The sequence below is a fragment of the Onychomys torridus genome, chromosome 4, assembly GCF_903995425.1.
Source record: "Onychomys torridus chromosome 4, mOncTor1.1, whole genome shotgun sequence".
Lineage (NCBI taxonomy): Eukaryota > Metazoa > Chordata > Mammalia > Rodentia > Cricetidae > Onychomys > Onychomys torridus.
In genome coordinates this window covers 68,128,581-68,142,796 of record NC_050446.1, presented here as the reverse complement: position 1 = coordinate 68,142,796, position 14,216 = coordinate 68,128,581, and the positions used below count along the sequence as shown (strand labels likewise).

General features: G+C 45.1%; 1 protein-coding gene across 4 annotated transcripts; it reads left to right on the top strand.

The window, feature by feature from the left end:
• Positions 1–94: 94 nt before the first annotated feature.
• On the top strand, positions 95–13,848 carry Harbi1 (harbinger transposase derived 1). Of its 4 annotated transcripts, none has more exons than XM_036185250.1 (3): positions 95–163; positions 1,463–2,264; positions 13,097–13,848. In XM_036185250.1, exons 2-3 carry the CDS (start codon positions 1,595–1,597, stop codon positions 13,474–13,476), a joined length of 1,050 nt encoding a protein of 349 aa, XP_036041143.1. In that variant the 5' UTR covers positions 95–163; positions 1,463–1,594; the 3' UTR covers positions 13,477–13,848. The 4 variants fall into 4 exon arrangements, with proteins under 4 accessions (XP_036041143.1, XP_036041144.1, XP_036041141.1 ...); XM_036185251.1 differs by having other exon boundaries at positions 95–187; XM_036185248.1 differs by having other exon boundaries at positions 95–229.
• Positions 13,849–14,216: the final 368 nt, after the last annotated feature.

The following is a 14,216-nucleotide window of genomic DNA, read 5'->3' as shown; positions in this document are numbered from 1 at the left end:
CGGCGTGGGGCGGGCGCTGACGCGGAGGGGGCGGTGCCGCTGTTGCGCACCGTGGCGGCCTGTGTGCCGCAGCGGCTTCCGGGGGAGGGCCTTCCCTGGCTGGGAGGGCGGAGTGTGCTCCCGGGAGCCCGGCTGCTGCGGCGAGGCAGGGAGCAGCCGTCTGGTGTGTCCGAGCAGTCAGACTTTGGTATTTGGCTTTTTCGAGACGAGGTCTCGCTGTGTAACTCAGGTTAGCCTGGAAGGTACTGGAGCTAGCTCACTGGAACACGCGGCCAAGCTACCGCCCCAGCTTCCAATGCTAACACTACTGTTAGCGCTCGGCCAGTCTTGGCAGTTTGTTTTGTTGACCCCACCCCACCCCCCACCCACCCCACCCCCCCCCCCCACCCCGGCTCTTGTAGTCCAGGCTTGCCTCGAACTCATCCTCTTGCCTCCACCTCCCACGTACTGGAATTACAGTGAGCCATCCTGCCTGCGTTGGGTATCTTTATTTGCACAACTTTTAAAGGAATAAACATAACTTTTTTTTTTTTTTTATGTTTAAGTATTGGAGGAGGGGCGAGCTATGGCAAGGATGTGGAGGTCAGAGGACAAGTTTCGTCAGACAATTCTTTCCTTCCACTCTGTGAGTCTCAGGAATCCAGTTCATTTCTCTAGACGTGCAGCTAACCCCTGTGCTCTCGGAGTCTGCTCTCTGTCCCTTAGTAATATTTTGAAGGCGGGTTGTAAAAGTGGCCCTGTTTCTCTCGAGGTCTTCCTCACTTCCATCTCGCTAGTCCTCCTTTCTAGCCCTCAGCCTCGGGATTTGGACCTCTTGAGATAAAGAGAAAGCTTATTATAGCAGATGGTGTAGGTCCCCGGGCAAGGTTATGGACTTTTTTCTTCTCTGTCCTCCTGGCTTCCTCGTTAGACTGGTTTGAGCACTCCCACATCTGTCTTGTATATGTAAGGTGGAGCCACAGGGCTTTGGAAAACAAACCTCCATGACTAATCCTCACAGTGTTTATAACTTGTAAATTGCTTCATGGCTGCCATATTCTACCTTGTGAATAGTAACACCATCTCCTCCATTAATCTTTGGCTGTTCTCAGTTGAATGCCAGGCATTAGATGAGCCACTGAGATTAAACTCCCATTGTCTGCAAATCAGACCAAATTTGCCATGTATCGGTGAGTTAGTGGAGAAAAATTCAGAGTTAAAAAATGAATCGCTGCAAAGGTATTATAGGTTTTGAGTCAGTTGGTATGGTTTTGTAGGTTTCTAGTTCTTTTTTGTTTTGTTTTGTTCTGTAGTTTTTCAAGACAGGGTTTCTCTGTGCAGCTCTGGCTGTCCTGGGACTCACTCTGTAGACCAGGCTGGCCTCAAACTCAGAGATGCACCTGCCTCTGCCTCCCAAGTGCAGGGATTAAAGGCATGCGCCACCACCACCCAGCTCTAATTGTTTTTTCTAATTACTTTACAGAAAGAAGAATATAAATGTCAGAGCCATTTAACTGATGGTTTAGCTGTTGAATTCTGACACTTCCTTCTTGTGCCAAGCTCTTCACTGGGAAAAAATTCAGAAAGCAGATAGAAGTGTATATCTACATTGGCTATGGCTATTCCAATAACAGTGCTTGACTGTGATCTCTTGCTGTATGGCAGAGGTCACCGGACCTTGGACCGATTTAAGCTGGATGATGTGACTGATGAGTATTTGATGTCCATGTATGGATTTCCCCGACAATTCATTTACTACTTAGTGGAACTCTTGGGGGCAAGTCTTTCTCGACCTACTCAGCGATCTAGGGCTATTAGCCCAGAGACACAGATCCTGGCGGCATTGGGCTTTTATACCTCAGGTTCCTTCCAGACTCGGATGGGAGATGCAATTGGAATTAGTCAAGCCTCTATGAGCCGATGCGTTGCCAATGTCACTGAAGCCCTTGTGGAAAGGGCCTCACAGTTTATTCACTTTCCAGCTGATGAAGCTGCAGTGCAGTCTCTAAAGGATGAATTCTATGGACTGGCAGGGATGCCAGGGGTCATAGGAGTGCTTGACTGCATCCACGTGGCAATCAAGGCACCGAATGCTGAAGACCTCTCTTATGTGAACCGCAAGGGGCTGCATTCTTTGAACTGCCTGGTGGTGTGTGACGTCCGAGGAGCACTAATGAAGGTGGAGACGAGCTGGCCAGGCAGCCTCCAGGACTGCGCCGTGCTGCAGCAGTCTTCTCTTAGCAGTCACCTGGAGACTGGGATGCACAAGGAGAGCTGGCTGCTTGGTAAGTTTGCAAGTGTAAGTGCTCAGTTTAGACGCCTAGGAAAGGTAGGCTGTAGAGCGGGTGGATCCAAGACTCTACAGCCTTACTCTTTGTCCTCTCCCGCGTATGCAAAACCTCGGGTGAGAGCTCTCTGAGCCCTCACTGCTTCCTTTCACTGTTACTTCTTAGAGACTTTCTGAGGCAAGGACTCATTAGGTAGCCCTGGCTAGCCTGGAAGTTGCTGTGTAGACCAGGCTAGCCTTGGACTCAGACATTCACTTCCCTTTGCCTTCCATTGCTGGGATTAAAGGTGTATACCACCACATCCTCATAGTGATTTTTATTACTATTCCTGTACTAGGGATCAAACCCAAGGCTTGGGAATGCCAGGCAAGGATTCTACCACTGAACCTTCAACCTTTGTACCTTGATTTAAAAAAAAAAATCAATATTAAAGGGGTGGAGAGGTGTGCTCAGTGGTTAAGAGTACTTGTTCTTTTTATTTGTTTTTTGAGACAGGGTTTCTCTGTGTAGCTTTGGAGCCTGTCCTGGAACTCAAGAGCACTTGTTCTTGAAGAGGACCTGGATTTCATTCCCAGAAACCACGTGGAGGCTCACAACTACCCCTAACTCCAGTTCCAAGGGATCCAATGCCTTCCATCCTTCCATCCTCCACAGCACAAGCCATGCACATGGTATACAGATATAATATGCATATGCAGCCATAACACCTGTACACATAAAATAAATGTTAAAAATTTTTAAACAAAAACAATATTTAAGCTGGGAATTGTTGTATATGCTTGTAATCCCAGGACTGGGGAGACTGAGGCAGAAGGCTCTTGAGTTTTAGGCACAGCCTGGGCTATATAAAGTCTTCTAGGCCAACCTGGGTGTATAGGGAGACCCTGTCTCAAAAAGAAAATAAGGGGGCTAGGCGGTGGTGGCACACTCCTTAAATCCCAGTGCTTGGGAGGCAGAGGCAGGCGGATCTATGTGAGTTTGAGGCCAGCCTGGTCTCCAAAGCAAGTTTCAGGACAGCTAGGGCTACACAGAAAAACCCTGTCTCGAAAAACAAACAAAAATAATAATAATAAATAAAATAAGGGACTAGGGTCACTCAGTTGGTAGAGTAGGAAGCCTTGGGTTCCGTTCTCAGCACTGCATAACTATGTTTCCCACTACTCAGGAGGAGGAGAGGCAGGAGGATCAAAAGTCCAAGGTGATCCTCAGCTACATAGGGAGTTTGAAGCCAGCTTGTGATACATGACTCCCTGTCTCAAAAACTAAACAAGATGGCTCAGAGATTAAGAGCACTTCCTGCTCTTCCAGAGGATCGGAATTCACTTCTCAACACCCGCATTGGCAACTCACAATTGCCTGTAACTCCAGCTCTAGGGGATTTCATGCCTTCTTCTGGTTCCAGAAGATACTTGAACCCACATAAGTACACTTAAACGCTCACACACCAAATTTTTTTTTTAAGATAAGAGTAATAAATACAATAAAATAAAGCACATTTACTGGAACTTACAAACATTATTTGACCTTGCTGTTCTACTTCTGAGAAGTTATCTTGGAGTTATATGTTCATGAACATGTAAAATAAGATGTCTGGTGATGGAAGCTTACAATACCAGCATTTGGGAGGAGGGGTCAGGGGGAGGATCAGGGACTCAAGGTCATTCTTGGTTTACATACTAAGTTTAAGGCCAGCATAGGTTACGTGAGATCCTGCACCAAAAGACAAAAGTCAAAAACAAACAAAACACAAGATCACAAGAATTTGCATTGCCAATATTAGCCACAGAAACAACCCAGTAGAGCAGTGGTTCTCAACCTTCCTGATGCTTCTGCCCTTGAATACAGTTCCTCGTGTTGTGGTGACCCTAGCCATAAAATTATTTCATTGCTACTTCATAACTGCAATTTTGCCACTGTTACAAATCATAATGCAAATATCTGTGCTTTCCAACAGTCTTAGGAAACCCCGAAAGGGGTCATCACCCAAGGATTAAGAACCACTGCTATAGAGACTTAGGAGGTAGCTCAGTGGTAAAGTTCTTGTCATTCAAGTCTGGGGACCTGAGTTTGGTATTATTCGAGTATGGAATTGAACCCATGTTAAAAAAAAAAAAAAAAGCCAGGCATGGTGGCATACACTTATAATTCTAGTACTAGGGAGCCAGAGATACACACACACACACACACACACACACACACACACACAAATCCTGTAAATAATCTCAATTTCACCAAAATACCAGTACAGAACTTGTTAATTATAGCCAGTAGGGGCAATAATTGCTAGCATCTGTAAAATGGTAAATGTAACAGGAATCTTCAAAAGTCTTACTAATAAAAACAAACCTGGCCAGGCGGTGGTGGCACACAACTTTATTCCCAGCACTCAGGAGGCAGAGGCAGGCAGATCTCTGTGAGTTCCAGGCCAGCCTGGGCTACCAAGTGAGTTCCAGGAAAGGCGCAAAGATACACAGTGTAGTAGGAATCTTAAAGAGTCTTGTTAATAAAACTCAAACCCGAGGCCAGTTATTGGGGTGAATGCTGGAAGATCAGAGACACAGAACAAGCCACAGTTTCCTCACCTCACCAGTTCCTCAGCTGGTCTTGTTTCGTCAAACTGGAAGCTTCTGAGTCCTCCTCCCAATGAATGGCTCTCAGCTGAACTGTGTTGCTCCAAAGCTTAACTAACTACATGCTTTTTCCTTCTCTCCTAGTTCCTGGTCCTCACGCCTTATATACCCTTTTCTTTCTGCCCCCACTCCCTGGGATTAAAGGCGTGGGTCACCATGCTTAGCTGTTTCTAAAGTGGCCTTGAATTTAGAGATCTGGCTAGCTCTGCCTCCCAAGTGCTGGGATTAAAGGTGTGTACCACCACCGCCCAACTTCTGCTGTGGCTTATACTCTTCCCATTTTCTAGCCACCAATTTTGGCTTTGTTCTAGTGGCTGTCTGTTCTCTGATCCCAGATATGTTTATTTCAGGGAACACACAATATTTTGGGGAACACAATACCACCACAACACAGGGAAACCCTGTCTCAAAAAACCAAAACAAAACAAAACAAAAAAAAACAAATCTGGGACCAGGTTTTGGGTGAATGCTGGAAAATCAGGGAGACAGGCCACAGCTAACCTCACCTCACCAATTCCATAGCTGATCTTGTTTCCTCAGACTGGAAGCCTCTGAGTCCTCACCCAAATGGATCTCAGCTGAACTGTTGCTCAAAAGCCTAAAAGCTTAACCAGGCTCTAGTTCCTAGTTTTCACGCCATATATACCTTTCTGCCATTACTTCTTGGGATTAAAGGCGTGAGTCACCATGCTTGGCTGTTTCCAGTGTGGCTTTGAACTCACAGAGATCTGAATGGATCTCTGCCTCCAGAAGGCTAGGATTAAAGGTGTGAGTGCCACCATTTTCTGGTCTCCATGTCTGTCTAGTAGCTGATCTGTTCTCTGAACCCATATAAGTTTATTGGGGTGCACAATATATTGGGAACACAATATATCAACAGAGGTGAATATAAAACTAGCGGCAATAATGCCTATTGTGAGGATTGGGTAATTTCAGAGTTTACTCTATAGTAGCATCAAAGTACTCAGTGTGAAATACTGCTGCTGCTGGTGACTATTGCTGTGATATCTACATGAAAATGATAGTAGACAGCTCACAGGCATGTTTGTGTGTCTGACACAGGGTGTCATTTGTAGCCCTCTTGCCTCTGTCCTCCAGTGCCACTGTATCCATCTAACATTTTAAAAATGTTCCAGGAAAGGCGCAAAGCCACATAGAGAAACCCTGTCTTGAAAAACAAAAACAAAAAAAAGTTTTTTCCAAGACACAGGATTTCTCTGTGTAGCCCTGGCTGTCCTGTAGCTCGATTTGTAGACCAGGCTTGCCTCGAACTCACCGAGCTCCTCCAAGTGCTGGGATCAGAGGCGTGTGCCACCACCACCAGCTAAATTTTTTTAATCACATTTATTATGTAGTATGTGGGACAGGTGCATGATTGCCGAGGCGATGTGTAGAGGTCAGAGGACAATTTGCCGGAACCAGTTCTCTCCTTCCACCAGGTGGTTTCAGGGATTGAGCTCAAGTCTTCAGGCTTGGTGGCAAGTGCCTTTACAGGATAAATCATCTTGCCACCCCCTTTTTTTGTGGGGACCAGGTGGGGGGGAGACATGGTCTCATGTAGCCACAGCAGCCCAGGCTGGCTGAGGTAGAATTTTTATTATAAAAACTTGCTTCTTGGGGCTGGAGAGATGGCTCAGTGGTTAAGAGCACTGCTGCTCTTCCGAAGGGCCTGGGTTCAATTCCCAGCACCCACATGGTGGGTCACAACTGTCTTCTGTAACTCCTGTTTGAGGGGATCTGACACCCTCATATAGACATACATGAAGGCAACATACCAATGTACGTAAAATAAAAAAATAAATAAATTAGCTGGGCGTTGGTGGCACACGCCTTTAATCCCAGCACTTGGGAGGCAGAGGCAGGCGGATCTCTGTGAGTTCAAGGCCAGCCTGGCCTACAAAGCATGTTCCAGGAAAGGCACAAAGCTACACAGAGAAACCCTGTCTCGAAAAACAAAAAACAAAACAAAACCGAATAAATAAATAAATTAAAAAAAAACAAAAAAAACAAACAAAAAAAAACACTTGCTTTTTGCCAGGCAGTGGTGGGGGGAGGCAGAGACAGGTGAATCTCTGTGAGTTCCACGACAGCCAGGGATACACAGAGAAACCCTCTCTCAAAAAACAAAAAACAAACAAACAAACAAAAACAAAATAACAACAAAAGTAATTGCTTCTCCATTCTGCTCATATCTGCCGAGTCTTATTTAAAAGGCTGACTCATGATCTGAGTGGGACAAGAATTCATCACCAAGTGGTGTAAACCCAAGTGACTGTTCAGCTGTGAAGGATACTGTTAGTAACCAGGAAATCTTGAGCTTGAAAGCTTTATTCATTTGAACTTTACTCTTTTGATTTATTTTTATTTTATCCGTATGGGTATTTTGTATGTCTGTGCACCTTGTGTGTGCCTGGTGCCTGCAGAGACTAGAAGAAGGTGTTGGATATCCTGGAACTAGAGTTACAGATAGTTGTGAGCAGCTACACTGGGGACTAAACTCAGGTCATCTGCCAGTGCTCTTTACTAAGCTAGCTATCTCTTAAGCCTCTTAAGCCCCTTTACTCTTAGATAAGCAACAGGACAAAGGTTGTCTTATGCGCAACATATTATGTTTTGTTTATTTGTTCGGGTTTTTCCAGACAGGGTTTCTCCCTGTAACCCTGGCTGTCCAGGAACTCACTCTGTAGACCAGACTGGCTTTAAACTCACAGAGATCCACCTGCTTCTGCCTCCTGAGTGCTGGGATTAAAGGCATGCACCATCATGCCCAGCACAATGTATTGTGTTTTAGGGTGCAATTAGAGGTGAGCATGGTGGCTCTGCCTGTAGAGTCAAATACTGCAGAGATTGAGGCAAAAGGGATCACTTGAGCCCAGGAGTTCTAACCTAGACAGAAAGGAAAGAGCCGCGCATAGCAGCGCACACCTGTAATAAAGCATTGGGGAGAGGAAGCAGGGAGATGAAGAGTTCAAGACTAATTTCTGCTACTTATTAAGGTCATGGCCAACCTGGGTGTTCTGTATGGTCCAGAGAATGACCTATAAGAACCATGCTTTCAGTTTTGAATGAGTGAGTTCATTAAGTACATGGCAAAAAAAGAATAAATAGCAAGTGATAGATAGACTCTCTGTCTCTCGTGTGTGTGTGTGTGTGTGTGTGTGTGTGTGTGTGTGTGTGTGTGTGTGAGAGAGAGAGAGAGAGAGAGAGAGAGAGAGAGAGAGAGATATCATCAAATCAGGGGCTTACAGACATCTAGTAGAAAGTGACTGGAGAAATGAGGCAGTCAGCTGACCTTCCTGATTGCATTTCTCTCTGTGAATGAGCTTTCCATGCTGAACTTCCTCCAGCTTGTCTTTCTTGCTGTTGGCACCATTTTATCATGGACTAAATAATAGGAAGAGCTGTTGACATGGTTCACCTTCCAGCTGTTCCAAAAACAAGATGTTTTTACTCTTGAGCTGTTTTGCTGTGCTTTTCTCTCCTCACAGGCAACCCATCCCCAGACAGGGAGCCTTGAAAAATAGTGAGACAGGGGCCTGAGAGATGGCTCAGAGGTTAAGAGCACTGGCTGCTCTTCCAGAGGTCCTGAGTTCAATTCCCAGCAACCACATGGTGGCTCACAACCATCTGGAATGAGATCTGGTGCCCTCTTCTGGATTCCAGGCATACATGCAGGCAGAACACTGTATAAATAATAAATAAATACATCTTTTTTTCTTTTTAAAAAAGAAAAACAATGAGACAAATATGCTTGGGCCTGAACTTGGGGGAAGAACCTTCCATTCTAGAGCAAGTTTTTCCAGTGAGCTCAAACAGCATATGACAATTTGCCAGTATAATGTACATTACACTAGGTTACATGAGATCCTGTAACCTAAAAAAGAAAAAAAGAGGAGAAAAAGAAACGTGTATGAAGGATTTAAGATGCTGAGGCAGGGTTGTGAGTTTCAAAACAGCATTAGCCTCATAGTGAGAACTTATTTGGGGGGGTTATCAGGTGTTGGAATACATCTCTATTAGTGGAAAGTCACTAATCATATCTGTACAGTATGTGCTCAAAGTGAGATGCTTAGCATGAGCATCAGATGCTTGGGAACTACTTGTCTTTAATGTTTAAATTTTCCATTAAAGAGAAGCCTTCCCAGTTCCCAGTGGGCAGACTGCGGGCACACTGATGAGCTCCCAGCTTCTGATTTTTCTCAGTTACACATATCATTTTCCATGCAACACCTACTGGTACTTTTTATTTTTCTCTTGACGGGATTTCTATATGTCTTCCAGTCTGCCCTTAAACTGGCCTTGAACTCATAATCCACCAGCCTCAGCCTCCTTGAATGCTAGTATTACATGAAAATTCAAGGCCAGCCAGGGAAACAGGAGACCCTGCTTTAACAAAAGTTAAATAATATCAATGTTTTTTTTACAAAAGAGGAAACTGAGAGGAGGCCCAGAATATTTAAGGTCCTTTTTTTGGTGCTGTTGTTTGAGACAGGTATCTCACTGTTTCCCAAACTGGCTTCAGGAGCCTGATCCTCTTGGCTCATCTTGGGGTAGCTGGGATTACAGGTACATACCGTCATACTCCACTTTAAGTTCCTCTTAAACCATCCCTTCCTGTTCTCATTCTTAGCTGTCCCTATAGGTGTATGACCTAAACTCCCACCTCTAAACACACTCCTTCTCGAAACAGGTCAGCCGAGTTCTTACTTCTTCAGCTCTTAGGCTAGTGCTGTTAAGCAGCTTTGGGTAAGATCTCCCAGAATGTCTTATGGGTGACTGAATGATCTCGTAAGCATTTATAATCCGTTCCCCATCTGATCCTAATCCCTCATGAGTGTCTGTATTCCAGGCATGCTTGAGTTATAACCAGTTAGTGAGTATGGAGCTTGTTTTATTTATTTATTTTATTGTTATTGTGTGTGTATGATGTCTAAGTGTTGAGTGCATACATTCCTTAGCGTTCCTGTGAAGGTCAGAAAACTTTGTGGAATTAGTTCTCTCTTTCTACCTTTATGTGAGTTCCAGGGATTGAATTCAGGTTGTCAGGCTCATGTGGCAAGTGCTTTACCCACTGAGCCATCCTGTCCAGCTCTTGGCTTTTTTTGGTGCGGGGTGGGGAGAAAGAAAAGAAAGGTCTTACTCTGAGCACAAAAGTGCTGCTCACCTATTACTGTCCCTACTCCATAGTAGATGTTGAGAATGTTACAGGTGTCATTGTTAGGTCTGTCACAGGTGTTACTCTCATTATTGTTTGTGATGTCCTTTTGAAACGTTTCTATGTATGTGGAGATCAGAGGACAGGTTTCAGGAGTTCGGTCTCCTTTCACACATGGGTTCCAGGGATCAAACCTGGACCCTTGGGCTTTGTAGTTCTGTCAAGCACCTTTATTCTGCGCTGTCTAGGGTCCAGCATCATTTCTTTCCCCAATCTCTCTCTTTTTGTCCTGGCTGGCCTTAAACTTGTCTCATAGGTCTAGGTTATATGTGTATACCATCATAGCCTGCTCTACATCCATTTTAAAAATGTAGAGTTTAGAAAGAGTGGGTTCAGTTCAAAGAAGAAAGGAGTTGGTGTATGTCTGTAATCCCAGATTTGAGAGGTGGAGACAAGTATTGGAAGTTTAGGGGCCTGATCAGCATGAGATCCTAGATTCAGAACAAACAAAAGTGGTAGGGAAAACCGGATGTGGTAGCTCATGCCTATAGTCCCAGCACTTTGGAGGCCTAGGCAGGAGGATTGTGTGAATTTAAGGTCGGTTTGAGCTGCATAGGAGTTTTAGGTCTACAGAACGAGACTGTCTCAAAAAAGAAAACCAACTAAATATAAACTTTACATTTTTGTGAGACATCTCAGTTATTTTCAGCTAATCCAGTCTTAGAAACATAAGCTCCTAAATGAAAGAAGTCTTTTATTATTTTTAGAACAGTGGCCATCTCTGTCTTAACGGTCTGACTGTTTATTGAACTTAATGATGGATCAGGAGTACAGTGCTTACTTTGGTACTCAGGGCCCAGTGTCTGATTGGGACTTATAAAAAGTTGCACCTAGTTCGCTGTAGTAGTTCATGCCTTTAATCGTAGCACTCAAGTGGCGCTGTGCGTTTGAGGCCAGCCTGGTCTACAGAGTGAGTTCCAGTATAGACAGGGCTGTGTAATGAGACCCAGTCTGGGGCGGGGGGAGTCGCACCTCTGTGTGAGCTCCTGTGTTTGTCTGAGGTGGTGAGTCGGGACAATTAAACAGTATAGAAACCTTGTGCTGTTGAATTAGGACTTTGCTCCCCATTGTGTGCTTTTCTTAGGACTTCCCAGGATCCTGTGATAAGGAAGTCACTTAAAGGAAGTGCCTTCAGTATCATTTGAATCGACTTCTGATGTCTTCTCTCTATTTACATCATCGTGTTCCTGTTCCTGCAGCACCTCTGTCACAGAGGTGTGATGATGTAATTGCAGTGTCCAAGGGTGCAGCTCCCTGAGTTCTGATGGCTGTGCAGACACAGGTCTACTCTTCCCAGCGCTGGGAAGATAAATCATTGTGAAGTGGTATGAAATCCCTACCTAGGTCATGCTTTCCGACATGAAAGTTCACAGTAAAATTAGAAAGTTTCTTCATGACTGTTTTTAGAGCTCCTGTTAGAATTTATTTTTCTCTTGAACTCTTTGGAGATTGTGTAAATATGGTATCATTTGAATTTTTGGGGGGGTAGTGGTGGTTTGTTTGTTTGAGACAGGGTCTCACCATATAGACCAGGCTGGCTTCAAACTCAAAGAAATCTGCCTGACTCTGCCTCTTGAGTGCTGGAATTAAAGATACATGCCACCACATCTGACCCTTTATCATTTTTATTAGGCCTTTGATAAAGAACAGTCTCTCTGGATTTGAAAACTCACTGGGAATGGTGGCATACACATCTATAATTCTAGCACTTTGGATGTAAAGGAAGGAGGATCAGGAATCAAGGTTATCCTCAGCTGCCTAGCAAGGTCCAGGCCAGCCTGAGCTACATGAAACTATCTCAAGAAAAATAAAAGTAAATACAAGAAAGACAAGGAATTCTGAGGGCTGTCGCTCTCCAACATGTGCAGGGCCTGAGTTCTCCCGCAGCATGGCTAAAAAAATGCAACACCAAGAAAGAAAGAGCCAAGGGTCTGATTCCTGTGTTTCTGCTTCCTGCAGATTAGATCTCCTTAGCTACCAGCTTCCCCACATTGGTTTTAGTCAAGGAGATTGCCAGCCAACACTGCCTTATGCTTCTAACAGTGATAAACTTTATTGTTTTTGAGATGGACTTTCACTGTATAGACCAGGCTGGCCTCACTGGTCATCCTCCTGCCTCAGACTCCCAAGTGCAGGTATTTCTGGTTTGTGCCACCTGTACTGGGCTTGGTTTGTAGCCTTGACATTCATCACCTACCATCACCACCACCATGGAGAAAAGGGAGGAAGGGTTGAAGAACTATGGGCAGAGAACAAGCTTCAAGGAAGGGAGAAAGGAGCCAATCAGTAGTAGTTCATGCCTTCTATTTAAAATTATTTATTTTTAGTTTATGAGTAGGAGAGTTTGCCTGCATATATGTATGTATAGTATGTGTGTGTCCCTGGTATCCTTGGAGGCCAAAATCCTGGAACTGGAGTTACAGATCATTGTAAGCCACAGGTAGGTGCTGGGAATTAAATCCAGGGCCTCTGCAAGAACAGTACATATGCTGGGCAGTGGCGCACACCTTTGATCCCAGCACTCGGGAGGCAGGGCCAGGCGGATCTCTGTGAGTTTGAGGCCAGCCTGGTCTACAGAGCGAGATCCAGGACAGGCACCAAAACTCCATAGAGAAACCCTGTCTCAACCCAACCCCCCTCAAAAAAAGAGCAGCACATAACTCTTAACCTCAACCATCTCTTTAGCCGCCCCCCTCCTATACTTTCTTATGACAGCATGTTTCTGTTGGTTATTATGGTATGGCATGCTTTGGCTCCAAAGGCTGTTGTATTTTCCTCTCCTTCCTTACTGTATTTCCAAATTTAACTTTTTTTCTGAGAGACAAGGTCTCATATGTAGTTCAGACTGGCCTGGGACTTGAGGTAGTCCTCCTGTCTCAACATCTTGAGCACTGAGATGGCAGTCTTGTGCCACCACATCCTGCCGGAATCTCACTCCTGTTGATAACCCACTCACAGTCACATTCTCTTTGGCTTTCATTCAGGTGACAGTGCCTTCTTTCTCCGAACCTGGCTCATGACTCCACTTCGTATTCCTGAAACTCCAGCAGAGCATCGATATAATAGGGCCCATTCTGCAACTCACAGCGTGATTGAGAAGACTTTGCGAACTCTATGCTGTAGGTTCCGGTGCCTGGACGGATCGAAGGGAGCATTGCAGTACTCACCAGAGAAATCCAGCCACATCATCTTGGCTTGTTGTGTTCTTCACAACATTTCCCTGGAACATGGGATGGACGTTTGGTCCTCTGCAGTCACTGGACCCATTGAACAGCCACCTGAGGGCGAGCATGAGCAAATGGAGTCCCTGGACTTAGAGGCTGACCGAATCCGGCAGGAGCTGATGCTCACTCATTTTAGTTAGTGTGGAAGGTAGAGGAAAGAGGGAGACTTTCCCTTACCAGCCCATCACCAAGTTCTGTCATCCAGTGTGACTGTGCACACTTGCCGTAAATTAACATTTAATGTTTTAGAAAGGGGGAGAGGGGTGCATTCCAGCCCTTGCAAATGTGTCCAAACCAAGACAGTGTTTCCCTAATGTGCAGTGACCCCAGGCTGTGCCCACTCTTAAGAAAGTTCACGGATGGTAACAGTAAAGTCACGGCAAAGGCGAACACAGCACGTAACCAGAGCATTTGATTGTCTGTTACCTGGAACTCTCAAAGGGAAACAGTGTTTATCCTGACTGCTTTCTCTCTCTCCCTTCCTTCCCTCCCTCCTTCCTTCCCTCCTTCCTTCCTCCCTCCCTCCCTTCTTTCCTTCCCTCCTTCCCTCCTTCCTCCCTCCCTCCCTCCCCCCTTCCTTCCTTGCTTTTTTGTTTGAGACAGTTTTTCCATATAGCCCAGGTTAGCCTGATGCTTGTGACAGGCCTCCTTCTTCAGCCTCCCAGATGCTGGGATCACAGGTGTAAGTCCTCATGCCTAGTACCCTGGTTCTTTGTCTCTCTCCTTTGCTGTCTACATAGGCAAATAGAAAGAATGAATTTAGTTGAGGAATGATTTTCTAATATAAGTGAGCACTTGCCTAGCATGTGTGTGTGAAGTATTGATCCCTAGAACTGAAAGAAAGAAAGAGAAAAGAACTACTCCTCTGCATTTGCAGGGT